At 50.7% G+C, this 26,590-nt stretch overlaps 11 protein-coding genes across 11 annotated transcripts; 6 read left to right on the top strand and 5 right to left on the bottom strand.

Moving 5' to 3' along the window:
• Positions 1-108: 108 nt before the first annotated feature.
• On the bottom strand, positions 109-1,894 carry M437DRAFT_45610 (uncharacterized protein; the record flags this gene model as incomplete). The annotated part of the gene is made up of 2 exons (XM_041021115.1): positions 109-1,463; positions 1,516-1,894. 2 exons carry the CDS (start codon positions 1,892-1,894, stop codon positions 109-111), a joined length of 1,734 nt encoding a protein of 577 aa, XP_040880967.1.
• Positions 1,895-2,596: 702 nt separating this feature from the next.
• Positions 2,597-6,463, bottom strand: M437DRAFT_46184 (uncharacterized protein; the record flags this gene model as incomplete). Its single annotated transcript, XM_041021223.1, has 3 exons — positions 2,597-6,181; positions 6,234-6,352; positions 6,433-6,463. 3 exons carry the CDS (start codon positions 6,461-6,463, stop codon positions 2,597-2,599), a joined length of 3,735 nt encoding a protein of 1,244 aa, XP_040880966.1.
• A 577-nt stretch (positions 6,464-7,040) lies between these two features.
• Positions 7,041-9,014, top strand: M437DRAFT_74503 (uncharacterized protein; the record flags this gene model as incomplete). Its single annotated transcript, XM_041026249.1, has 7 exons — positions 7,041-7,309; positions 7,363-7,436; positions 7,489-7,983; positions 8,033-8,409; positions 8,458-8,702; positions 8,758-8,851; positions 8,904-9,014. 7 exons carry the CDS (start codon positions 7,041-7,043, stop codon positions 9,012-9,014), a joined length of 1,665 nt encoding a protein of 554 aa, XP_040880965.1.
• Positions 9,015-9,199: 185 nt separating this feature from the next.
• M437DRAFT_65238 (uncharacterized protein) lies at positions 9,200-11,926 on the top strand (the record flags this gene model as incomplete). Its single annotated transcript, XM_041024561.1, has 1 exon — positions 9,200-11,926. One exon carries the CDS (start codon positions 9,200-9,202, stop codon positions 11,924-11,926), a length of 2,727 nt encoding a protein of 908 aa, XP_040880964.1.
• A 402-nt stretch (positions 11,927-12,328) lies between these two features.
• On the top strand, positions 12,329-14,088 carry M437DRAFT_46085 (uncharacterized protein; the record flags this gene model as incomplete). Its single annotated transcript, XM_041021205.1, has 2 exons — positions 12,329-12,787; positions 12,844-14,088. 2 exons carry the CDS (start codon positions 12,329-12,331, stop codon positions 14,086-14,088), a joined length of 1,704 nt encoding a protein of 567 aa, XP_040880963.1.
• Positions 14,089-14,642: 554 nt separating this feature from the next.
• On the top strand, positions 14,643-15,935 carry M437DRAFT_65236 (2-nitropropane dioxygenase; the record flags this gene model as incomplete). Its single annotated transcript, XM_041024560.1, has 4 exons — positions 14,643-14,703; positions 14,764-14,869; positions 14,926-15,619; positions 15,675-15,935. The coding sequence occupies 4 exons, from the start codon at positions 14,643-14,645 to the stop codon at positions 15,933-15,935; spliced, it is 1,122 nt and encodes a 373-aa protein (XP_040880962.1).
• A 1,073-nt stretch (positions 15,936-17,008) lies between these two features.
• Positions 17,009-17,922, bottom strand: M437DRAFT_45725 (SMAD/FHA domain-containing protein; the record flags this gene model as incomplete). Its single annotated transcript, XM_041021133.1, has 2 exons — positions 17,009-17,270; positions 17,327-17,922. Coding segments are annotated over 2 exons (858 nt in total), but the record flags the coding sequence as incomplete, so codon positions are not given.
• Positions 17,923-19,145: 1,223 nt separating this feature from the next.
• M437DRAFT_83637 (uncharacterized protein) lies at positions 19,146-20,783 on the top strand (the record flags this gene model as incomplete). The annotated part of the gene is made up of 1 exon (XM_041027972.1): positions 19,146-20,783. One exon carries the CDS (start codon positions 19,146-19,148, stop codon positions 20,781-20,783), a length of 1,638 nt encoding a protein of 545 aa, XP_040880960.1.
• A 389-nt stretch (positions 20,784-21,172) lies between these two features.
• M437DRAFT_45727 (uncharacterized protein) lies at positions 21,173-21,778 on the bottom strand (the record flags this gene model as incomplete). The annotated part of the gene is made up of 1 exon (XM_041021134.1): positions 21,173-21,778. A coding segment is annotated over one exon (606 nt), but the record flags the coding sequence as incomplete, so codon positions are not given.
• Positions 21,779-22,667: 889 nt separating this feature from the next.
• On the top strand, positions 22,668-23,713 carry M437DRAFT_45635 (sucrase/ferredoxin domain protein; the record flags this gene model as incomplete). The annotated part of the gene is made up of 2 exons (XM_041021118.1): positions 22,668-23,003; positions 23,063-23,713. The coding sequence occupies 2 exons, from the start codon at positions 22,668-22,670 to the stop codon at positions 23,711-23,713; spliced, it is 987 nt and encodes a 328-aa protein (XP_040880958.1).
• A 235-nt stretch (positions 23,714-23,948) lies between these two features.
• Positions 23,949-26,573, bottom strand: M437DRAFT_45920 (uncharacterized protein; the record flags this gene model as incomplete). The annotated part of the gene is made up of 3 exons (XM_041021177.1): positions 23,949-24,745; positions 24,797-25,544; positions 25,602-26,573. The coding sequence occupies 3 exons, from the start codon at positions 26,571-26,573 to the stop codon at positions 23,949-23,951; spliced, it is 2,517 nt and encodes an 838-aa protein (XP_040880957.1).
• Positions 26,574-26,590: the final 17 nt, after the last annotated feature.

Genomic DNA, 26,590 nt, shown 5'->3' with positions numbered 1-26,590 from the left:
CAGGTTTTCATCCAAGTTGGGTCAGAGACAGAGTGGTACTTCATTTGCTAGCTGATATAGTATGATCGCGTGAAGGGTCAACGAATTAAACTTCAAATCCAATTACAATTACAATCCAAAAGTCTCGACATGCAACCAAAAATCTCGCTTGCCAACCCACTTGTTGCTCTTCTTCCTGACCTCATCTGCCATCGACCTTGGCCCACAGACGAGCACTGCCACTTTGGTGTCATACCGCGTGTGACTAAACACGCCATCTATCATTTCGCCCAAGTCAGGGCGACCTGGGTATACTTGCCATTTTTGCACGGAGTCGTTGATGCCACCACTAGGCAACAGTCGCTCAAGCTCGATACCATCGTCGGCATCATCAGTCTTGTTCTCGTCATTGTTCATTCTACCGGTCTTGGTGGCATAAACGGACATGCGCTCTTGCATGCCCTTCGTTTCAGGTTCGTCTTCGGGTACCGCCCAACTTGTCTCTGCTTCATCCCTGACTACCCACACAAAGGCAACATTCTGCCTTCTACGGCTTCCAGGACTTGGTGAGAGATCCTTGAGTAATGTTCTGTAGAGTGGCAATATAAACGTTGCACCCACACCACCAGCTATGAACACGACACGGTTGTACTCGAGCAAGGTATTTGAATGTGTCGATAAGCCATATGGTCCTTCCAAAATGAGGGGCGTGGAAGAAGCCTTTCCAGTCGTACCTTCTGTCGCAGCCTTTGCAAGAGCAGCCGTGTTCCCATCCAGTACTCTGGCCACCAATTTAAGATTGCCGTCTTCAGATGGTAGTGAGGCAATGGTGAACGGACTCCTTGATTTGAGCGATCGCATGTATGCTGGACCCTGCGCCAGAGAAATGTAGACATGTTGGCCTGGTTGCCATTCCATGATCGACTTTTGCTTTGATTTTGCGAGTATCGGGATATTGATCTCGAGTAAATTGGCCGTTCCAGGAACCAAGGTCAAGGAGCCCTCCACTTTGTATTCGTTGAATATACGTAGCACTAAATGCACCACGTACACTACCACCGTCTCAATAATGTAGATGCGGATGTGGTGAACATGAAAGTAGAGTACGGGCAGCAAAATGCTAGCCAGGCTAACGTGAGTAGTGTAAAAGACACGATAACTCAGTCTGCGAAGAGGCGAAAGCGCAGTCGTGCCTACGGCTGTAAATGCAATCGTTCCCACAAGTCCGAGTATGACGTCCCAGTCTTTGATACGTTTTGCCAAAACATGTGCTTGGATGAAGAAGTTGAGATAGAAGCCTGCGTGTAAGTAGAAGAGAATGGTCGAGATCCGACCCAAAACCTGATGGGCGGAATTAAGTGTCGTCCAGGAACATCTAGTGAGGTGTTGGATGGGGCTGAACGGTGACTTGAAGGCGAGGAGATACTGCAATGGCAGCTGCGAGGCACCCACAATGCCGAATCGCTTCGTCAAGTGCAGATAATCTGTTCGAAGAATCAGCGGCTGCGAGAACCTCGAAGTGAGGAGATGACACACCACCTTGTGTTTGAACGCAACTCAAGAAGATTAGCCATGCTGTCCACACCGCACCTGCCACCATCTCTCCTTTCGTGACGCGAGATCGCCAGACATCATATGCATCACTCATCCACCAGACGGCCTTGTCCCGGACACTCTGAAAGCTTGCCGCAGGCCCTTTGAATGCATCTATATGCTGCTTCTTTAGATGTGGTGAGCTTGGTATGGCGTCTTCGTGTTTTCTCGACCATTTTCGCCGGAGCCAGATGCCTAGAAAGTAGACCTGAAGAAGAGCAAGAGGAATCAGAGCAGAGACCTGAGCCAGTGCGCCATAGAGATCTAGTAGTCGTCTTCGTTCGAGCTTTTGATCGTGGTTTAGATCAAGGAAGTGCCACATATTGTGTGTACCTCTAGAGACGTTTCAGGGTAATCTTCTCGCTGGCTCTAGGGAATTTTTGAATCAGGCCTTTACAAAGAAGCATAGTATCACAGAGATAATGCTGACATGTAGAAACTTGGTGGCTGGCTGTATCGGACATTCGGCTTTGGTGATCCTCGGACCCGTGTACTTGTAGTCAGCAGGATGACCCTGTTCACTTCATGAGAATCTCTTCACGACAGGCAAGCATTAACACAATTGTGTATAGAGCCACGAATGGTAGAATAGAAAGCACAGATAGAAGCACTCCCTACACCACTGCCCATTTGTCGATTTTGGGAGTCTGTAAGCAATAAGTCTTCCACCGGATGCTTCCCTGAGCAGTTGGAACAATACAACATTGCCTCAGGTTGATGGCGTAACCAAGTTCATTTGATACTTCTCAACATGCGAACACGAAAGAGGAACATTTCTAATTGCAATATAGTAATACAAGTTTGAATAGATCGAAACGATGGCATGAGCGGCGATGTAAAAGAACCCAAACAAAAGCTTTTTGTACAACAAACCCAACGCCAGAGAGGGTATGTATAACAGGACGTTCATGCGTGAGAACAAATAAACAAAAGTACAGGTGGCTCGCCAGATTTTTTTTTTTTACAAAGGTGTCAACCAATCAGTGACCCTTTCCTGCTCTACATGTACAGGATTTGCATCCACCTACGATCTTCCCTGTCTTCTCTTGGGGTTAGTCTGCTTCTTCTTTGGTGTAGTCTTGCTGCCGTCGCCGTTGATATACTTCAGGAGCTCATCGACACTTCTGTTGTCATTGGTACCATCCGCAGCTCTGGGAGCAGCAGCCTCTTCAATGCTCTGGCCAATCGAGGGTTGAGGTCTAGCACCTCTACCGACCATGGGGGCCTTGGGTCTTAGCATAATCTTCTTGTCCTGGAGTACTTTGGCGTGCTTTGCCAGCGAAACAGCACTCTGGGTAAGCTGCTCAAGCCATGTTTCTGCCTCCTTGGTGTTACGGTCATCGGGACCAAGCTCATTCTTGAAGATGTTGAAAGCCTCGCGCATGCGGTTGACGGCACTCTTGTAGTCACGATCAAGAGCGAATGCCTGAGCGAGCTGGAAGAGCAAGGTAGCGGTGCTGACAGATGTCTTGCCAGAAACCTCCTCCGACATGGCAAGGGAAGACTCGAACCAGAGGCGAGACTCGTGGTACTGCTTCATGCTTTGCAACATAACGGCAGCATTGTTGATAGTGGTGATGGAGTCGGGGTGCTTGGTGCCATAGACAACCTTCCACAGGTCAAGAGCATGACGAATGTAGGCAAGGGCATTTTTGGTGTTGCCGCTTGCGTGCTCGAACAAACTCAAGTTGAGGTAGCTGAGAACAGTCTCGGAGTGGTCAAGACCAAGGGTACGTTCGGAAATGATGGCGGCCTTGCGAGCAAGCTCGACAGCGGCAGTCTTCTCGTCGAGACCATAGTAGATGGTGGACAAGGCGTAGTAGACACGTGCAACCTCGGGGTGCAAGATGCCGTAGATTTGCTCGTGCAAGGAGAGAGACTCGAGGAGCAGCTCTTGGCCAAGCTCCTTTTGGTCCTGCGAGAGCGAGATACGACCGGCCTCAAGAGCCTCCTCGGCCAAGACACTGCGTGGTGCTGCATCCTTGATGATGGGGACAATGTTGAGAACATCGTCGGGGTGGAAGGTCTGGGTGGGAGCAGTGAGGGCAGAAACAGGTGCTGGCGAACGCTCAGTGTTGTTCTTGTTCTTCTTCTTCTTTCCACCAGAGCTTCCATTGGTGGTGGGTGCAGGAGCCTGGGTGGGAGCTGGGGCGGGGGCATCATCCTTGGTGAAGGCATATTGCTTGGCCTGAAGCTGGAGACCTTGCTTGAGACAAACCTCGCGGAGCAACTGAACCTGCTTACCAGCTTGCACCCAAGCATCGCCAAGGTCAAATCTGTAACGCTTCTTGATTTCGCTAACAATGCCAGCCTTGATAGACTCAGGTGTGGCAGCTTCGAACGAGAAGTCCTCCTCTGGGTACAGGGACTTGAGGGAAGCGTCAGTCTCTGCTGTAGGCTTGGCGGTGAGGTCGGCGCCCAACAAGCAGTTCAACAAGTGAGCAATGCAAGCCTGGACAAATGGTGGTGACTGGTATCTGAGGTATTTGCTGGAAACGTGCTTGAATGCTCTAGCAATCATTTCCTGGATTGCGAGCTGCTTGAGTGCCTGCAGACGAGGTTGTTCGGGCTTGTCGGCAAGACGAGCGACCTCTCCAAGATATCTCATGTTGATACCACGCTTGTGAAGCAGATTGGTGAGCGACTGACCATCCATGGGGAAGCCAACGTCACCATCTTGCAAGTCCGAAATCATCTTGGGGATGATCTCTTCCGAGAGGTACTTGCACGCTGCGCGAACCTCTGCTTCATCCTTGGACCATTCATCCTTCTCTTCCTCAGTCTGAGGACGCTGGCCGCAGAAGACATCGGGATTGAGGCTGAACGAAAATCCGGAAACATCGACACGTTCTTGTTCGGGTTCCTTCTTCTCGGCGCCTTCAGTTTCGCTCTCGGGAGCAGCCTCCTTGGCCTCACGGCGCTTTTGGACCTCGGCCTGAACATACCCGCGAAGCTTCAGTCTCCAGTATGATTCGACCAATTCAGGGCGGAGGACAGCCATTCTGTGAGGGTAGTTGTCATCATCACCAGAGTTCTCCTTACGGTACTTTTCGAGCCAAGCAACATCCAGAGGAGTAATGCGGTACAAGTCGAGAATGTACTTTCTGCCGTCAGTACCAAGCAGGCCCTTGGTCTCAACACTAGCCTCAAGATCGTGTCTCTTGTTCTCCTTGTCCCAGACAGGGTGGCTCTTTACACGCAAAGCCTTGCTGAGTTCAGCGAATGGCTGCTTGAAGTCGTCATTCTCGGCGATAACGTCTCTACCCTCAACACCACCGTAGTCGATTTGATGCTCACCAGGCTCTCTCTGCTTAAAGATGCCCGGTACAATACTTTGACCGACGAGACGCTTGCCAAGGTAGTCGACAACAACGGTTCCAGGAGTGAAAATGCCAGAAATGTCGAGCTGGTTAGTAGCCTTGACACCCATGATATCTTTACCGGTGGCAACACGGGCAGCCTCGTCACCACCATCAGCGGCAAAAGTGCCGACGCCGTCGGCGCCAAAAGAGTAGAAGACATTGTTGTAGACAAAGATCTGGGCGTCGCGAGGCTCGGTAGGGTTGAGAGGAGCAACCTCTCCACGAGCAACAAGAACAGCGCCTCTAACGGCAGCCTCGTTGTACTCGGCGAAGAGTTTTGCGGTCAGTCTCTCTCTGAAAACGCGATCTTGGACATTCTCCTTGGGAAGCTCGCGGGTCGATTGGAATTCTTCGTTCCAGTCGCGAAGAGTCTCTGCATTTTCGGGACCAGCAAGGAGGTAACTCTCCTGAGTACGAGCAGCATCGGCAACATGACTTGTCAAAGAGGCCGAGTTGGGCGAAACAACCCATGGGCTAGCGGGAACAGCATTGGCGAGCTGGAAAGCGGCCAGAGGGTCACGCTGGCCATTGTACTCTTGCAGGCTACGGAAAGCATCGTTGAAAGAAGGCGAGATTTGTCCAAACAGAGTGAGGAGCGAGTGTGCAGAATGAGGCTTGGGAGCGGTACGAGGGAAGGGATCGAACTTGTTGTTTGTCGACTTGTTGACGAAGAAACCGGAGACGTGCGAAGTGATGTGGAACTGCTCGCCCTCGAGGGTGGAAACAAGGAGATACATGAGGTGACCCTTTTGGCGCAGGTGGTAAGGAGCGGGGTTCCATGCAGACAAGGACAGAGACTTGACTGTCTTGGGAGCGTTGGCAGGCGAGGGCGAAAGAAGAGTCTTTACGGAACCGCGGGCGTCAAGGTCGTAGTCGACCATGGCATGCTCGCTAGCAGGAGCTTCGGGCTGATCGGCAGGAGTGGGCTTGATGATGTGGTCGTGTAGCGAAAGACCAGCGTCAATACCGTGCAACAGGTCGGTACGGTCACCAGATGCACCAATCAATTCGCGGATGCGCACAAAGTGCATGCGGGCCTGTGTCTCGGTGTAAGGGTCCTCGACGAGGTGGAGCTCGGGATCTTGCTGAATGTCGGGCACTTCGGAGAGCTCGACAAAGTCGTTGATGCGCTTGCCCTTGTGCTCGAGGTGGAAGCACGTGTACTGGAAGGTGAAGGGGAGGTCGATGATGGATTGGCGAATGTCTTGGACTTGCTCGAGGTGGCTGACCATGATTTGGCATTGTCCCTGGGGATGAGTGTCAGAAGCGTCGTACCTGTAGGGTTGGCGGGCTTCTTACAGGAGCATGAGGTAGGTGGATGGTGAGCTGGAAGACATTCTCGACTGGTTGCTCCTGCTCTTGCTCAACCTGCTGGCCATCCTGAGCCTCGTGCTGTTCTACTCCATTGCTCTGAGCCTCTGTGCCATTGCTCTGCACCTCTGTATACTCGCCGTCAGTGGCCGACTCGAACGCCAATTGCGTCGTCATGTTTGCCTACCTTGAGCTTTCGTCTCACTGTCCGCAGCCATGCTTCAGCCAAACTTTTGTCGAAAGGGAAACGGAAAAAAAGGAGAACAAGGAGCAAACGGGCGCGCAATGTCCAAAGATATAGTACAAGAGAAAAACGAGTATAATACAAGAAGTTAGATGCTGCACGAGCTTGTGATTCACATCAAAAGTCCAATCGCCCAAATCTTTGTCCTCTAAAGGCGAGGCCGCACAAAACTCGGCAATCTCCCTCGGTTGAAGTCGGAGCTTCCATCAGTCCCTCGCTCGCTCGCACGTCCCATGAGCTACATATATGACACGCACTCGTGGTCTCTGACAACGTCTCCCCGATCTTTAGTTCTTCTCGCGATGGAGAGTTGGTGAAGCCTGATCTTTGTTCCAGAGCTCCCGACAGGGACAGGCCATCTGGCGTTCAAGTACATGCCCGCCCTAGACTTCAGATAGCTGAACAAAGCAAGGTAGGCAAATTCAAGGGACTGCCAAGCAGAAGGAAGCCGTTGTGCTCTACTCCAGATCTCGTCTGTGACAGCCAGCCTGTTCAACTTCCCCGAACCGCTGTTGCTCCCTCTCGAATTGGTCATCTGACATTGAACGACCATGTCGTCGTTGCGGCCACTAGCATTGCAGAGATTCAAAACAACGAAAAGGCCTCTGCAGTTGGGTCTTTACCCTCAAAATTTTCTCCAGACACATCTGACATGTCGTGCTCGCGCCTTTACTTCCATTCCGGGCGTACCAACACCTGAAGAAGATGATGATAGAGGCAAAGGCAACAAGTCTGAAGGTGAAGAAAGCAGATGGAGACCCATCTTCTGGAAGTCTCTAGAGTCAACCTTCACCACACTCGCATCAGTGGCCGTTCTTGGGTATGATATACCATGTGCCAATCTTATGCTCATGTCTAACCCATGAATCCTAGTCTGATTGGCTACTCCTATACCCGTTACTACAAGGCTCTGATTTTGAGAAAGATGGAACATGCCTTTGCCCCTGGTTTGATGCATGCACAGTTTCGAAATCTCTCCCAAAGCTAATACACAATCAGGCGACCCGGTTCTAGAACTTGCCGCCATGTCCAAGAGCGAAGATGGTCATCGGGAACACTGGATTCTTCGTGAGGAGCAAACCAAACTCGATGCAATTGTTCGTGGTGAACTCAAAGGACAGTACTATCTCATAGTGGGCGAAAAGGGTACTGGAAAAAGCTCCATGCTCATCGACGCCATGGCCAAGATAGAGGGTGAAGGTGTTGCCATGTTCGATGCTCATGCTGATCTCGAAATATTCCGCGTCCGCTTGGGCAAAGCTCTCGATTTCGAATATCACGAGGACAACATTGGATCTCTCTTCTCGATTCGTGGCCCTCGTGATGCTTCCGCTTTGCTCGATATAGAGAGAGCATTCAACAAGCTGGAAAAGGTGGCATTACGCAGGAGAGCAACTGTTGGAAGACCCTTGATCATGATAATTAACAACATGCATTTGCTGCGGGACGACGAGGATGGACGCGACCTTCTCGAATTACTGCAGCAGAGAGCCGGTTCGTGTCACTAATTTTGAATTGGACTCATAACTGATCTTTAGCCTAGAACAATGGGCTGCCAGCAACCTGGCCACTATTATCTTCAACAGCGACGATTATTGGGTTTACGAAAGACTCAAGCAGCTGGCAACACGCATGGTGGTAATGCCAGTTCCCGATCTACCACGAGATAAAGCCATGATGGCTTTATCCAACTACCGGGCAAGATATCACAGTGACAAACCTCTAGATTCGGAAATTCTAGAAAAAGTCTACCAGAAAGTGGGCGGTAGGCTTGCTTTCCTCAATCGTGTCGCAAAGTCTCCCGACATGCTTCAAACTTGCGAAGACATTTGTCGCGCAGAAAAGACTTGGCTTCTGTCGCAAACCTGGATCCTGGGTGAGGAAATGGATGATGACGTTATGGATCAACAAAAATATGCTGTGAGTAGAATCTTCTTAGATTTGAAAGCTTTGCTAACAACGTGTCAGTCAGCTGCAATGGTCCTGGCAAAGGCTTTAGTAGACAAGGAGAAGGAAGATAACCTAGAGTACGACCAGGACAAAGGCCATATGCTACCCCAGATACCCCTTCACAAAGCGAGACAGATCATGACGCGTGCCGATTTCATCCAGAGCTATGATGCTATCAACATTTTCACCATCGACAGCAAGGCCATGGTGAGAGCCGATTCAGTTCCGATGATGAATGCTATGCGAGAAATTTGTTCCGAAGAGTAAGTCCAAAAAATCCTAAGCAGAGCACAACATGATTCGCTGACTGATTACCAGGGGCTTCGATGAATACCTGGAAGCAACTCTAGACCGTATCTCTGCTATTGAGAGCTTGGGACGCACTCGCGAGCTGACAATCAAAGACTTATGGGTTGGTCATCATTGCTTTTTGTTCATAACAATAGCTGACACGAATTGACCAGGATGGAGGAAAGTACCGTGTTACTACGAGAAACGCAAAAGGTGCCATAGAAAAACTTATCAATTTTGAGGTTGAGGAGAAGGAAGAAGACAAGGACGACAAAGATGATTGAAGGGACTCGCCAAGACGTGCATTGGCGGGGTTGAAGTCCGGTTGTTTGTTTGTTGATCTCGGAGCGCGCTGCAAAGAAGTTTCGCCTTGACATTAAATTATATCGACAAACACAGCATGAATTGAAGAACAGAAATAGCAAAGCATGATACCCGGAATATTATAGAGCATATTTACCTCGTCAGGATGGACCGTAAAAGGAAGCGACAGGAACGAGTAGAGTTCTGGACGGCCGCAAAATGCCAACGACTTCTAAGACCAATTGCTTCCAGGATCGCTCCATTGAGAAGACACCAGTACACCTTGAATTCCGAATTATCTCGAGACGTTCTGGAAGAATCCATATCGGTAGTCAAGACACAAAATCAATCCGGAGAAAAAGTTGCTCGCACCAACATCAATACTGAATCTTCAGATCCTACTTGGCTACCTTCGGACCACGGCACCAAGTGCCAGCTGAAGAAGTACTCAGTCCGGCATCGCAACTCTAAGCCACCATCTGGTCAGACAAATAGTCCTCAAGCATGTTTGGTATCATTACCAACTCCATTCAAAGCACGTGCGTTGAGAAGAGGGACACCCATCAAGCATGAAATTTTGAGTCTGGAAACCTCGAACAGTCCATGTGCTTCGAGAGCTCTGCCTGTGGCAAGAAAATCTAGCCGTCAACGGCAGGATCCGTTCACTCGGGCACCGATCGCAAAACAGAGTATTGAACTGCAAGGCAGACAGAACTACGAGAGAACTTTCGAGCTACACCAAGGAGTCACTGATGGTTTCTCATTGCTGTTACAAAGAACCAACTCTACAGACCGTCAAGAGCCGGCACGGAAAGGGGTCTCATCGCTCCTGAGTATGTGCCTACGGAGAGTTCCAGACTACATCCGAGCAGAAGAAAATTGGCGTAAAAGTGTTGATGAAGATGATGATACAGACGTCTCTGCTGAGGTCTACGAAGAGCTGGAGGATCTCGGCTCGGTTACTGGACACGGATGGTCAGGTCTACGCGAAGTGGTAATTGCACACGGCGTGAGTCTTGTCCATGAGATCATCAGGGACAAACTTGTAGCAACAGAGACCAGGGCAGAACTTGCGAGGATGCCTGCCAAACATGGTCTTCATAAGGTATCAGAAGACCTCCTTCTTGCATATGCCCGATCTTTGCCGATGAAACGCCCTCTTGGTGTGAATTCTCGTCTATTTGATGGGTGTCTATTGAGCTTGACGTCCATGCAGCCAGCCAGTGCTGACAACGAGACATTCATTCGCCTCCTCGGTGCGCTGTTTTCGTCTGGTCGTCTGAAGCTGTCGTGGTTGGCAACTCACGACATGGTCACTCTGTCGAGTGGCATGATCAGAGCACTCGCTTCACAATCTGGAGACATCAACCACATCTTGCAGTTTCTTCAACGTCGCATTTCTCAAGTCTCGGAGAAAGAGTTGATTCAAGAACATGCTGCGCGACAAGGACCAGAGGGCAAATTTGATAACTGGCTGAAATTGGAAAAGTCACTCACCAATACAATAGTCAGCATTATTACTGTGCTCACAGCAATCGTCTTGATAGAGCGCACCACAAACGATCGGAATGACAGCTCAAGGAGATGCACTGCTGCAGAATCGCTCCTCACGCGTCTCTCGGTAATCGTACTTACAAAACTCGATGAGCTCAGATCCAGCACGAAAAGCTCAAGTCATCAACAGCGGACAGTCTGTTTCACTCTTCTTGCAAGCAGCCTCATACTGGGTGTCAAATATGACCAGAATAGCCATACAACGACACTTCTTGGGCAGGAGGAAATCTTGCAAGGCATGGTTGCCGTACACGGAAGCAATGGCTCAAATCGCACCCAATCGATGGTTGAGCGTGCTGCTTCATTCCTTGTCGATCTATCTCGATGCTGCGGACAGAGCCTTCACTCGGACAGTCAATCCTATCTAGAAAATCTCGTCCGATTGATCCTGGAAGACGGTCAACACGAATCAGACATGACAAATTCATTCTTAAAACAATGGGCATTAGAGAGCTCGTTGCTCTCTGCCAAAATATCTGCCACACAAAGGAGCCGGAACTTCTTGAATGACGTCGAGGTTGCCATGTCACAACCGGGGCCTTTGAGTACCCAGAGCACAACCTTCGGCTCGCGTCATATTGATGCTACCGTTGCGGAACAGGGGTTGCGATGGGAAGAAGGCCTGTGCGAATGGATTGTCGCATCGCCAGTACGCACGAGGAAGGCCGGACGGGTCCCTGTCATGGCGAACAGGGGCCGATCAGGATCTGTCTCCGATCAAGACAGTGATCTAGACGACAGTGGCTATCTCAGTGACAACAAGGAAACACCGAAAATTCATCGTAAGGCGGTCAATATCTCAAATCTGTTGGCGTCACCGGATGTGCTAGGTTTCGATTCGCAGACGCCATCATGCTCAAGAACCATTCTCCAGGCACACGAAGCGACAACACAGTCAAATGATATACCCATGATCAGGAAGTTGCCATGGCCTCCGGCTCCTCAGGGTAGAACGTCAAGCGCAGCTCGAATTGTTGCCGAACCTTCAGAGACTCATCAGTCTGTTTTGCCCGAGAACAGATTTGACATAGCGCAAAGACCGGCAAAGAAGAGAAAATGTCAGACACTGGAGGAACGGGAACCAAGTATGTCTTCGCTGGCTTCGAAAACAACTCGTCAACCATCCCAAGCTTCGGACCAGGTTTACACTGAGGAGGAGAGATCCGATTCGTCCGAAAGTGAGATGGACGAACTGGCAATGGGTTGCTCCAAGCCAAGTCACAGGACATCTGTTGCGAGGAAAGTGGTGCCACCAAAGTCTTTTAGTAAGAGCTTACTTCCAACAAAACGAGCCAGCGACAAGTTTGTAGATATCAGCGATGACGAGCTGGGCTTTTGATGGAGGCATAACTCTACGATTAGCCATTTTATATTTCTTTTTCTTTTCTTTTCACATGATACCCCATGGAATGAAAGCACGCTTATCATATGCTGGAGACTCGAGTACATGTGCCTTGATCGCTGCTTGAACTTGCATATGCGGAAGTGCCTATATGTTTGGTATGGTTGGTATGGCGGCGGTGTTAATAAGGTAGAACAGCTTAACGCCGAAAGGATCACTTAGAAGGATTCAAGAGAGCCTGCCTTATCGGGCTCTGCCATTGGACAAGTGAGAGCGGGGGATAGTGCAATCAACAAGGCTGTCACGAGGGTGGCTGTCTGACAATACTGTTTGATAATACGAGCAAGGTGCGCGACTCGTTTTTCGAGATGCTGCTCAACAAACTGCACGTCCAACAAGATGGTGTCGGCGGTCCACGACGATGACACGGACTACTCTGACCTCGACGAAGAGGCACCTTTGGCCGCACCAGCTTTGCGACACCATTCTGGACCAAAAACCAGGAAACGAGTGAGCGAAAACACACCACTGTTGAGCACTTCACCACCTCCCCCAGCCTATGCCGACGTGACGAGGTTATACGGAACTCCGCCATATGTTGCTCGGAACGACTCAAATCTTGTCCGGCCAAACGAATTTCACCATCAAGATGCGACCACATCGACTTACACGCGGACAGAGGAGCCAGAGAGCATGGGCGATCCGGAACGCAATGCTCAAGACGGAAGGAAAGTGACCAAAAAGCGCAACATCTTGACCAACCGAAAGGCTCTTGCATGCCTAGTCTTTATTCTTACGTGTTCTCTCATCGGACTACTGACTGTAACAACGGTCAAGCACGACAAAAGTCAAGATTCAGTAAGCCTTGCACCTTTACGCCCTTTTACAGGTGTCCGCACTAATGTACAACAAAGAATAGCGGCAATGGCAGCCCTTCTCCTGTCGATGGCTTCCCTCACTATATGAGATGCAACATCGGATCCATCGGCGACCCTCAAACTTTCACTTTTCATGCGCCACGTAGCTTTAGCTTTGTCGAAATAACTGAAGGAGCACACAATCCTTCGAGCGACATCAATGGCCAGGTGCGAGTTATGCTCGGCGAAGAGGACCAGGAACATCCTCTGTACATCGAGTTGCGAATTGCAAAATCGACAGCTGCGCAACATTCACAATTCAAGATTGAATATACAGGCGAGAGCTTACGAGTGAATGCTCCTGCTTACTCACCAAGCTCATATAGAGCTTGCATGGAGATTGATTTGCGTATCTGGATCAAACCTGGAGCTCAACTCGAGCACTTGGAAATTGCGACCGAGCATCTTGACATCAGAGTTGAACCCGGTCTGTTTCCACCGTCCCTCGAAACCACGCGGTCAGGTCAAAGCGATGCGTACTACATCAGTAACAACACCGATTTTATTACGGTCATAGGATCTCTCTACGCTGCATACTGGGAGAGTGGGCGAGAGACTCGTATAGACACTGTTTCAGGAAGTATTAGTGGCCGCTTTTCTTTAAAGGACGTACTTTCAGTCAAAACAGTATCGGGTAACATCAACATAAACGTGGAACCAAAAGCAGAGAGCCCAACCGATCCTCGACCTGCTTCATTTGAGGCAATCACTGTATCTGGAGGCATCAAGGCCATTTTCCCCATGTCTAGCACGATCGCCGAAATCCCGCCACGTTTCTACCACACAAAAGTTGAGAGCAGAAGTGGATCAGTTCACGGAAATTACATCCATGGTATCAACACTGATATCACTACATCCAGTGGCTCAATTGATGTCAACGTTTTACCATACACGGCTGACAGTACTGGAAGCTGGCTGCGCACGGAATCCGCTGTGGGAGGAATCCATGTCAATGTACTGCCATCCTACGAGGACCCAGAAGACGTAATGGGACATCTGAGAAGTGTTCACAAGACCAAATCTGGAAGTTTGCACATCAAATATCCCCAACAATGGGAGGGAAAGATTGAGGCCGTGACAATGTCAGGAAGTGTTAAGCTTCGCGGAAAAGATGTTGAGGTGTTGAAGCGATGGTCGGGAGCTGTTGGAGCACACGTCGTTGCGCAAAAAGGAGAGGCTAGCAGTGCCATGGACCTGAGCACTTCCAGCGGTAGCGTAGATGCAACAATTGGTGAGTTGTGATGGTCTGAGAGGGTGTCCTTTTTCCTTTGTAGGCTTTTGTTTTAGCCTGGGTGATTGACTCTTTTCTACGTCCTACGGAACGAAGATGTGTGGTTCTTTGCTTTTTCTTTATTTCGCTAGGGGATCGGTTTGGGCATTTACTCTCCTTCAACGTTGTGATGTATGGGCTTTTTTTTCCTTTTTTTTTTTCGTTCGACATGCTTAAGCGAGGCGTTGTCATGCTCACATGCTACGCAATCTCTGTCATTTCCCCAAATTACACATGGCTTGAGAGCTACTCTGAGTTGTCTTGTATGAAAGCATACCAACTTTTGGAATGATGGAGACATTCGATCATGTACCGTACTAAAAACTGTATAATTATGGCCACGAGGGTGTTTGTCTGAGCGTCTTCCACATGCATAAATTCGGGGCCGAACCGAGCCGAGGCATGAGGTGATGGGCGGCTTCCTGAGGGGTGTGCTTGACAGCATCATCCACAAGCATACAAGATGTGATCTCTTGCAGATGTACATTTCTGTTCAAACCAGATAGCAAACACACTCAAACTCAAAATGCCCTTCAACACTGCTCTTACGCGTAAACTTGGGATCAAAATCCCCGTGGTCCAAGGAGGTGTGTAGGCATTTTGGATTACCAGAAATGTCATATGTCTTAGGTACTGACAATGATCAGGCATGATGTGGGTGGGCTATGCAGAGCTCGCCAGTGCCGTCTCAAACGCAGGAGGTTTAGGCATTCTTACAGCACTCACACAGCCATCCCCTGAAGATCTGAGAAAGTAAAGTACTCTTGCAAGCGTCCAACGAGACGGTGGAACTGGCTAACAAGACGCAGGGAGATTCGAAGATGCCGAAAGATGACCTCGAAACCTTTTGGTGTAAACTTGACTCTACTCCCCGCCCTTCAACCTCCGGATTATCCTGCCTACGCTCGCGTTATCATTGAGGAAGGCATCCGAATCGTCGAGACAGCAGGCAATAACCCTGCACCTGTCATCAAGCAATTGAAAGCCGCCAACCCTCCCATCATCATCCTGCACAAATGTACCACCGTACGTCACGCCTTGTCTGCCATGAAGCTCGGAGTCGACTTCCTTAGCATCGATGGAATGGAATGCGCTGGACACGTTGGCGAGACGGACATTACAAATTTCATCCTTCTCTCAAGAGCTCGTCAGGAACTCAAGATTCCCTTCATCGCCTCGGGTGGATTTGCTGATGGTCAGGGTCTTGCTGCTGCACTTTCCCTCGGAGCCGAAGGCATCAACATGGGCACAAGATTCATGTGCACAGTAGAAGCTCCCATCCACCAAAACATCAAAGAGTCGATCGTCAAGGCACAAGAAACAGATACCGAGCTAGTCCTTCGACGATGGAAAAACACCAGCAGAATGTTCTCCAACAAGGTCGCAAGAGACGCCATCAAGATTGAAAGAGAAAGTCCAACTGGTAAATTCGAGGAGGTCGCTCCCTACGTCAGTGGAAAGCGAGGCAGGGAGGTCTTCTTGAACGGAGACCCAGAGCACGGTGTAGGTGAATCTTGACGATTCCTCAAGAGTGTTTTACTGACTTGGAGACGTTCAGGTTTGGACCGCTGGCCAAGTCATTGGTTTGATTCACGATATCCCGACATGTGCAGACCTCGTCTCACGTATCGAGCGCGAAGCTCTAGAGACCATCAACAAGGCGAAGTCGCTATACGTGGATGAACTCCCTGAGAGCGATATGGAGGGAAAGCCCATCCAGGACCCTTCGGCCAAACCCAAGAGCGAGCACGGCACTGTAGGATCGAAGGAGAACAACCCCGAGGCTCAAGTATGGGGCATTGGCAAGAGTAAACTCTAGATTGAAGCCGATACTGGACTGCTGTCACGTCCTTAGACAAAAGCCAGCTATAAGTGAACAGCTCTCTAGATATGCATAGCGCTAGCGGTGTTCTTCACTTTATCTATCAATCATCCTCCAGCATCCATCTTTGTGCGTACAAAAGCAACGAGCTCGCCATGTAGCTGTGCCCGGGAACAGCTTGCAGCTCGTAACTATCCTACTGAGAACTCTTCTTTTCACGAGCACGATAATCAAACCAGAATATGCATTAGCAGGGTATAAGCAAATTGGATTACAAGTAATGACAAGATTATATAAATTAGCAAAAAGGGGGTTGCATTCCAAAGAGCAGTCTCCTCTGCAAGACCAGCTTTTGTTTTGGTGTGTCTCTCTTCCTGTCCCTTGCCCAACCCAGTGGTTCGCTAGAACGAGATGATAAGAATAAAGAACAGTCCAGCCACGTGGAACTGAGAACAAAAGCACTGAACAGACCGCCTAACGTGCTTTATCAACAACCACAAATCAACCATGTCCAGGTTTTCACGACTTCAAACTAGAGTGTTTGAAAAAGAAGAAACGAACAATGCTCATGAAGCATGCTCCTCAGGTTGCTCGGGGACAGGCTCGCGAGCAATGTCTGTAATATTTCGTTGTGCAGCAACACGTCTCGAATTATCAAAGACGAACGGACCAGCATCATTCATGGGTGTGTTTTGTCCATCACCCATAGGTGCTAAGGTAGCTGCAGCTAAAGCAAAGGGCGCGGAAGAGGTGGGCGTTGCTGACCGTGCCATGATAGAGTCGGGCAAATTCCTGTTGATTGGTGCATTCGTCGAAGCGACGATGGGTACAGGCGCTGATATTGAGCCTCGCGAGAGCCCAGCTTCGACATCCGAGCTCGAGTCTGTGCCAGAAGGATTTTGAGATGGCGAGGTCGAGCCCATGGAGACACTGTTCATCATAGCAGTCAAGTCTTCATCCTCGAGACCACTGCCAGTCTCTATAGCAGGAAGCGGTTCAGGTTCAGGTGATTTTGGTTGGGTGCTTGCTGAAGCTTGGATCACGTCCTCGGCGTCCTCGCTTTCGTACTCTTCTTCCGGAGGCTCAACATCGGCTTCCAGATCGGCGTACGCACGACAATTTGGACATTGGAAGCTCGGCCAGCTTGGATAGATAAGAGTGCGGATACACTTGTAGTGCCACACGTGCGAGCATGGAGCAACAAAAAGAGCCTGACATGGAGCAACAGGATTCAAGCAGATGGAACACTCGGAGCTGTGGGTCGATTGAGCGTCGGTGTCTTTAGCGTTGTTGACCTTTGCCTGTTTGAGGATATTTTTGTGTGTTGCAGTGCTATAAAGGTTAGCAACTGCGCCATTGCGTTCTGGCGCACGGATGATGAAACTTACTTGAACTGGTTCAAGCTCTTCTGCCAACCTCTGTTGCATTCGATACGAATCTTGACACAACGGAAGATGACCTCTTCTCCACCTTTAAAATCAATGCCCAGCTGAACGATATCACCATCGTTGAGAGGATATGCACGACTCTCCATGCCTGGACTGCTCAGGCGCACATGATTCAAAAAGGTGCCGGAACTACTCTTAACGTCTTTGATGAACCACTGACCATTGTCGCACCAGAGCTCACAATGCCTGCGACTGACGACCTTGCTCTTGAAGCCAACGGGAGCTGCGGTTTTGGCACTTGCTTGCGAATCGACGGCCTGATCTCTTTCGGAATATCTACCGACCTTTACTCGCTGACCAGCAGCGGCAATTGTGCGTGTGATGATAGGAAAGGTGAGGGACGGCCTCGAAGCACGAGGCTCATGATGGGGGATGAAACGAATGGTCGGGGCTTCCTTTTTGTCGGTGGATGTAGCTTGCGCCGGCGCAGTAGCAGCAGACTCGGCAGTGTCGGTGGTCGAGGTGGTGGCTGGAGCGGGGTTGTTGTCGGCGGGAGGGGCATCCTGACTGACAGTGGCAGCTCTTGTACGGGTCATGTTTGGAGTAGATGAATCGGATTGGGTTGGTTGAGGCGAGGTAGCGAGCCTGGACAGGACGCTCTGGCCGGCGACAGTAGGGATCCAGCCGTTGGCAGTGGTATCGCTGCGAAGAGGGGGACTCGGAGGCGTCTCGCGTGCGCTGCGGGCGGGAGAACTGGTACTTCGACTGAGGGTGGAGGGACGAGCAGGAGACGGGGTGGCTGAAGAGTTGTTGGACTGATTTTGGTTGGTGGAATTTGAGCTTGAGTGGAGGTGGTTGTGGGTATAACTTCTGAGATATGAGAGACCGCGGAGTCGGGAAGGACGAGTCGGAGAAGCGGGCGTAGCGGGCGAGTTGGCAGCTGAACTAACGGTCGACAGCGACGCTGCAGCCGGTGAATAATTGCCAAACATGGTGTGATGTAGGCAAGACAAAGAGGCTTGAATCCAAGCGAAAGTCGAGCGCTCGCTTGGAGTATCGAAGCAAAAAGAGGCGGCTGTATTATGTCACTGCGGCGGGCGATCACGCTTGGAGAGTGTAGCACGGGAATCCGAGTCTGGCTTATGAGAAAGACGTTAGTCGTACGGTAGTATGCAGAGCGAGCACACGACAAGGACAGCAGCGACAAAGAAGTGGGCAAGACAGAGAGAGAGGAGAAGGAGAGAGAAGAGGGAGTCGTGTGAGTTGGTGCGTGCCGCACTCGCATACAGTGACCCAAAGCCATCTCACATAGTTACTCAGTGCAGTCAATGCAACAACGCTCTCGACGGGGCGTTATGGCTTCTAGCCTCGTCACTATTCAATGAATTCTTGGTACCGTCTTCTAGCCCCAAATCCTGACTCGATGTCTCGCTCGGCGACGACTGTCCTGGCAAGCACTGCTTCAATGCTGAGTGAGGAATTCAGTCTCTCCAACAGCCGACAGCCAGACAGAGAATTGCACGCGTGATGCATCACATGTTGGATCCAGGCCTGTAGAGCGGCGGGAGAGGCGTCAGCCGTCGAGTCTTGTCCGAAGCCGGGACTAGGGGCCGAGAGGCGTTTGCACTTTTGCCAAACATGCCGACTCGGACAGCAATGACAGAATAGCCCATGCATGCTGCACAGAAAGCCTCTTTTACCCAGAATCAATCATGTTACGACTAAACAGAGCCATACCACGCTCTGCTAACTCCCTCTTGTCTCGACATGTGTCGCGGCGCGCTTTTGCTTCGGTAGACCGCCCCACAAAGGTAGGCCCATGTCCCACCAAGCCTGCAGAGAGCGCATCGCATTCCAACCGGCCAGTTTTAGTAACGCCCATCTTGTTCAGGACTCTGCCGACCTCGACCAAGTCACCACCTTATCCAATGGCGTCCGAGTCGCCAGCGAGGCTGTACCTGGTGCCTTTTCAGGCATCGGTGTCTATGTAGATGCCGGTTCGCGATACGAAAACGATGCTCTGCGCGGCGTCTCACACATCATCGACCGTCTGGCCTTCAAGTCTTCATCACGGCGAAGCGCTGACAGCATGCTCGAGGAGATCGAGTCCCTAGGCGGCAACATCCAATGCGCCTCTTCACGCGAGTCGCTCATGTACCAGGCCGCCACTTTCAACAGTGCAGTACCTACAGCTACTGCTCTGCTCGCCGAGACTATTCGCGATCCCCTGATCACAGATGAAGAGGTCTCCCGTCAGCTCGAAACAGCTGAATATGAGATTGGTGAGATCTGGAGCAAGCCCGACCTCATCCTGCCCGAGTTGGTTCACATGGCTGCCTACAAAGACAACACTCTTGGAAACCCTCTGTTGTGTCCCGCCGATCGTCTGGGAAGCATCGATAAGCGTACCGTTGACGCCTACCGCCGTGCATTCTTCCGCCCGGAGAGACTGGTTGTTGCATTTGCTGGCGTCGAGCACCACCAAGCCGTCAAACTGGCCGAACAATACTTTGGCGACATGAAGGCTGAGAAGCTCGCTACCACAGAACCCTCATCTCAAAAGTCACGGCAACCACAGCAGAAGTCGACGCTCAGTTCCAAGATTCCCTTCTTCAAGAACCTTTCAACTTCTGCCTCTCAGTCTGCCACCGTCTCACCACTCGATCCCTCTCAGATCATTCCCCATCCTCTTGATGTTCCCGTCGACACATCCTCACCTGCCCACTACACCGGTGGCTTCCTGACGTTACCAAATCTTCCTATCCCTCCCAACCCTGCACTCCCTCGCCTATCATACATTCATCTTGCTTTTGAATCTCTGCCCATCAACTCTGACTCCATCTACGCCCTCGCGACCTTGCAGACTCTCCTTGGAGGTGGTGGCTCTTTCTCCGCTGGTGGCCCTGGTAAGGGTATGTACAGTCGTCTATACACCAACGTTTTGAATCAGCACGGATGGGTCGAGAACTGCGTCGCCTTCAACCACGCCTACACTGACAGTGGCATTTTTGGTATCAGCGCTGCATGTGCCACCCCCTATGTCAACCACATGCTCCAAGTCATGTGCTTGCAGCTCGCAAATCTAGGCAAGGAAACAGGCATCGGTCGCCTAACGGAGGGAGAGGTTAAGCGTGCAAAAAACCAACTCAAGAGCAGTCTGCTTATGAACCTTGAGAGCCGCATGGTCGAGCTCGAAGACCTTGGCCGTCAAGTCCAGGTCCACGGACGCAAGGTTCCTGTCAAGGACATGATTGCTCGCATCGACAAGGTCTCCATTCCGGAGCTTCGCCATGTCGCACGTCAAGTCTTTGGCGGCATGGTCAAGAACCCCGGCGGTGGCAGTGGTGCTCCCACTGTCGTCATCCAACAGGGCGAAGAAGAAGGCGTCACTCTTCAAGAACTGAAGTGGGATGCTATTCAAGGCACCATTCAAAAGTATGGTCTTGGTCGCCAGTGAAAAGTTTCTGACAAACGATATCCTTTCCCCTTCATTCATGTATTATATCCCTTCTCTTCCCGATACCTCTCGTGTACAACATGTTGAACATACACAGAATACGATCCTCTCACAAAGTGCGGCTTCGAGCTTTGTCAATTGTAATTAAGCGGTATCTTGTGATACAATGTAGGAACCAATCACATCCTTGTCAATGCTCTACTATGGGTTGGATATCATAATTGCAACGACAATCATCGTTCATCGATTGTTGGTAGGAGCTATCACAAAACCTATTGTCTTGCATTGCTCGTGAGCTACGAGAACTCTCGCAAGTACCAGCCACGCTCCTGATTCGGCTAGCGCGGATGGCGGCATGTGACTTTACTAGTCGGCGGTTTCCGAACCTATCATGGCTGCGAGTCGGCTGGCAGAAACTCTTCTATCACAGCGCTCTTGCCTTTCTTCTTGGATCCAGCTCGTGGCAAAGGTTCCAATTGTGCCTTACGCTTGCCGCTTGGTCCAACAAAACTCGAGACCCAGTCGCGGACTCTCTCAAGCTTGTGCTCTACTGCCAGAGGAAAAGTGGAATCTTGTGCGCTGTCTGCTCGGAAGTCGTGTGCCTTGTGCAAGACTGTGAATGCCGTGGTGTTTTTGGTCGCTCTCCGATTAAGAGACTGGCCGAAGACGGCATTGCGGAAAGAGCTGAGTGCTACTCTTTCAATGAGAACGACGTCTTGTGGGCGGAGTGAAGAGAGCACAGTCCGTGACTTGTCTTCAATCTTGTGTCGCTGTTGAGAGTCTTGAGCCTGGTGCCATGAACTGATAGTAAAGCCTGCTTTGGTCTCGTCACCGACTGTGAGTTCGATGATGTCCATTTCATGACCTGCCTTCCGCGTTGTTACTGTTCTTGCAGGGGCTATGCTGATGACACCAACCAGTAGGTTCACAGTCATGGTCTGGGGCTGTATGCGTTGAAGGTATTCTGCAGTCGGAATGGCCTTGATGCTCATGATGGGACCAACAGGTCTGTATGTTGCTCCTGAGCGAGGTCCAGAGTTGTCTTCAAAGGATTGTTCAACAGACACGACAGTCGTGTCATAGTCATCCAGCACGGTCGAATAGATGGAATCGTCTGTCAGAAATGTCGTCGTTTCTTCTGGATCATCCTCTGGGCTGTGGTCATGGGAGGCAATCTGGGAAGACTGTAGATTTGCTTCAAAGGCAAATGAGTGGTCGAGGAAATCATCATGGTCTCCTTGCAGGCTGGTGATGGCGTGTGGCAGCGCACTTTTGTTGGTATGTGGCAGCGTCCTAGGCAAGACAGGACTCTCATGGAAGGTCTTGTTAGCGGCTAGAGGGATGGATCTCCATTTGGCTACAGGTTGAGTGGGCACAGGTGTAGGTGGAGGAGCCAAGTCGGCATAGTTCAGATGTCTCTGCAAAGCCGAAGAAAGGGTACTGAGCAGGCCTTCATCATTCCAATCCAGGGCAGTAGCTATAGGGGCACCGGTCAGAAACTTGACGGCTGGAGTGGCCATGTAAGCGCCTGAGGTAGATAGATTGCCCGTGATAGCGACCAGGAAGTGATAGGTTGTGTTGGTTGAAGGAATCTTAATCCGAGCTCCGAGTCCGCGATGTCCGAGGTGAAGAGTGATAAAGAGGCAGGATGAAGGCAGTCATGCTTGTTGTTCGCTTCCGCACCAGGCCCTGTAATTAAAGCTCACATTTATTCCCAGCCAAAGTCAATGACAGGTCACGCAAACATAGTTCAGAGTATATCGTACAGGTACGTAAGTCGGTATGTTGTTCGAGCAGATGGTGACGGGCGGGAGTCGCGTCGGCAATCGGCAGCGGGCGCGAGTCGATCTGATAAAGTCGCAATAGTTTCCCCTCCGAGTCAACATGACCAAAATGGCTTCGCTTCTTCGCAACCTGTCGTATCGCTTCACGCCTACACCTTCGTCTGAGTTCAGAAAGGCCAAGAACGTCGACTCTCTCTTCACAAAAACCGATCCTGCTGTTGACGGCGAGGATTGTCTGCACGACTGCGAATCATGTTCGGTCAAATATCCCCGCAAGTTCGAGATTGATCAAGACGACAAGCTCTACGGAAACATCAATGGCTGGAACACTCATCTGATCGTTGCTACTGGAAAGACCGACTGGGTACGCGATGTCGCCGACGAGAAGGGCAGCGTTATGGAGGCCGTGTCCAAAACAGAAGAGCCCACCAATGGCGTAAGTTGATGGCTAGCCCATACAGCACATCAAGGTAATACATACTGACCCCCCAATAGAAGATGATGCTCTCGGCCTCCAACATGCCCATACCGCACACTTCGCATTCAGATCCTGATGGCCAGGTCCGCACCACCGTCTTGCTTCTTCCCGCCTTCAAATTTGTCGACCACGTCACTCCTGCCGCCGTGCCAGACCTTATAAAACATTGCGTCAGTACCGCGCCAACAAACACGACACCCCTAGCCGATCCTGCCTCGGACAACTCTCTTACCATGGCATCCTTGCCTTCAGGACTGGACATGAGAGACTGCCCTCACAACTACTTGATCCTGTTGTGTTCTCACGCAACCAGAGATGCTAGATGCGGCCAGTCCGCTCCATTACTCAAGAAGGAATTCGAAAGACACTTGCGACCTCTAGGACTGGCCCGTGACTTTGATGACGAACGTCCAGGAGGCGTTGGAATCTATTTCATCAATCATGTTGGTGGCCACAAGTACTCAGCAAATGTTCTGATTTACAGGAGACGCCTGACCCCTGATGGCAAGCCCCTAGATGAGGCCGCACAGTGCATATGGCTGGCCAGAATCAAGCCTCAAGACTGCGAGAATCTTGTCCGCTACACTGTCCTCCAAGGCAAAGTGGTCAAGCCCGGACAGCAGCTCCGAGGAGGCTTTGACCGTTCGACACAACTGACCAGCTGGTAGAGAAGGATATGTAATAGAGAGGGAACTTGGATATATAGAAGCCTAACATGCTACCAGACTTTGCACTTGATACGTGCACACTCTCGAGACTTTGCTTTCCTCCAGAAGACATGTACACCTATAACGCCACCATGAAAGCCTTTCCAGAAACACCATTGAAATGCCTTGCAAGAATGAGAAAGCGAAAAGAAAAAAACAGAATTTAGAAGTAATCATGAAACCTCCACGTTCTTTGTCAAAGCAACCATCCATCGTTATCGTTACTGGCGTTAAAGGCGGGCGTCGAATTAGATCGATCCAATCCTAGCGTTAGCTTGGGCATCTGTATGACGGGAAGACCAATTTGTGGCGGTGGCTCTGTCTTCTTTGGACTCTTCTTCGGACTCGACGCGGCCATTTCTTCCTTGCTTGGGCCATATCGCACGTATTCAATGTCCCATCCATCGGCTTGAGCGGCGGCTATCCAGTTTTGCAAGCCAGAATGTACACCGCAGTAGAACTTCTCCTTACATGTGCGCATGGTACCGCCCATCATCTTTTCCCAGCCGCTGGCTTTGAGCTCGGAGCGCAGCTGGTTGCGGTCTTCTCGGGTTAGAAGTGAAGCAATGAGGCCGTTTACAAGATCAAGATGCGATGTCATGTATGTGGTTGCATCCCATTCGACACCACCAATGTAGGGTGCAGCTGGAACAGGTGGTCGATCTCCAGGAAAGAATCGCTGAGCATAACTTTGACCAGGAATCGTGCTTCCATCTGCTTGTGTCGGTGCCGAGCCGTCTCCATTTGGAGTCTCTTTCTTCGGAAGCGGTATAACATTGAGATGATGTAGGAAGATCCAGAATACTTCCTTCGTCACGTTGCTGACTTCCGTGCACCACACCTTGTACGGTCGAGATTGTCGCATGCTGAGCACAAAAGATACTGGCTGTGCTTCCTCTGGTTTCTTTGGGTCTGCGAGATAGCCCAAGATCACACGAGCTCTTTGGGCAAGATCATGTGGTCTGTCATCACGCGCCGCGCCCAAGTATGCGACTAGAGGTCTGCGTTAGATTTATAGACCAGACAAGGTTGGTTTCGACTTACAAAGAATGTTGATGATGATGCCTCTGGTGGTAAATTCACTTGGCCCCTTTTTCTCTTCGTCAAAAAGCATCGCCAGGAGTTTAGGAAAGAGGGCATCGGCCAAGTTAGAAAGATTTTTGAGAGCGACTTCAGTGGTGCAAAGCCCCTTCAAGCAGAGCAATGCTTCATGTAGCAGTTGGTCCTCATGCTCCTCGCGCCATTCAATCTGCATGATGCGGTGGAGCAGATCCACGACTTGAGCCATTCCACCAAGTGATATGAAGTTGTCAACCCAAGCGACAGTCTCATTTCGAAGCAAGAGACGCAACTTGTGTAGACGACCTACTTCCATTTGAACGGGATCGCGAACGTTCTCCAAGTAGGCCACAAACTCATCAGGACAAGCAGCTTGTGGGCCTCGACCAGGTGATGGGGGAACAGAGTTCTTGGGCAAGGTTCCTGATGACCTTGGAATATGGATTGAGTTGGGGCGGCTGTCTTGCTTCTGTTTCTTTGCAGTCCCATCGCTTCTGGTCAGTGTAAAAGTCTTACTTCTTGACCTTGACCGTTTCGAAGGGTCTTCCTTGACTTCTTCGTCACCAGATTCGACAGCCTGTTGCTGAACAGGCTCGTCGTGGAAGAAAGGAAGTCGAGATTCTGGTTTTGTAGGGCTAAGCGCGCCCTTGTCCTGTTTGACAAAGTCGGCCTTGACACGCAGTGTCAGCGTACGCATCTTCTGTCTCATGTTCTCTGGAATGTTGCGTGAATCCTGTGAAGATGCATATCAGCATACGAGCCGAGTGTATACGAAGGGAAATGTGTTTACCAAGACGGCCTCGAAGGCAGCATCAACAGTTTTAGGATCCAACTTTTGCTCGTCTTTTATCACCATATTCTCTCTGGCCTTTTCATCAAAAGCGGCAACAGCAGCCATGACCCTTGGACCACGCTTAGGCATGTTTGGCAGTGGCTTTGGTGCCGGACGTTCGTTACTGCTGGAGCTCACTTTGCGATCAAAAGAAAGTTTGCCGTCTTCGAAGCCTTCGCCACTGCCCCGTGAGTGGTTGCTTCCGCGTGAGTTCAGTTGCGCGCGTTCTTTGTCACGACTGATGGGCCGGTTGAGCATATCGAGAAAGGAAGATGAGCCAGGAATGACTAAACTCTTTGGACGTCCAGAAGAGGAAGGTCTCGGAAGGGCGGGATGACCATAGGCGGAAAAGTCGCGTTGTTTGGAAGGGGTATAGTCCTTGGGAGTGTAGCGATCAATCTCTGCATCGATCTGTTGGATGACGGGCGGGCTCTGAGGCCAAGCGGAGTTGACCGAGGGTTCCTGAGCCGAGAGTGGTGGGCTCTGGTTTTCCTTGTCGTGTAGCGTGTCGCTGAGGTCTTTGGACGAGCGATTCATCTTTCCAAGTAAGCCTCGGAGACTGGTAGATGATTTGGTCTTCTTCATGCGTGTGCGGCCATCGCGGTTGTCCTGGTCGTTTGTGTTCTTCTGGCTCTGCTTCTCCTTTTCTCTTTCCTTTCGGCTTTTCTTTTCCTTGTCCTTTTCCTTGTCTCTGCCTAGGGAGCGCAGTGATACGGTGCTTTTAGAACGCTTGTGCGGCGGAGCATTCTCCTTCTTGGCCTGTCTGCTAGAGCGACCGTCTTCGGTGGATTGGGCAGCCGAGTGAGGGTGGTCGGGAGGCAGCAGAGGTACCATCTGGGTTGTAGTCGTGGTAGTCGTGTTGGAGGCGACTCGACCGAGGTCCTTTGACTTTGATCGTCTGTGTTCTTTGGGCAGGATGGATTTCAGCATCTTGATGGTCGACGACG

Source organism: Aureobasidium melanogenum (genome assembly GCF_000721775.1).
Source record: "Aureobasidium melanogenum CBS 110374 unplaced genomic scaffold scaffold_7, whole genome shotgun sequence".
In the NCBI taxonomy this organism is placed as follows: Eukaryota; Fungi; Ascomycota; class Dothideomycetes; order Dothideales; family Saccotheciaceae; genus Aureobasidium; species Aureobasidium melanogenum.
This window is presented reverse-complemented; position numbering and strand designations above follow the sequence as displayed.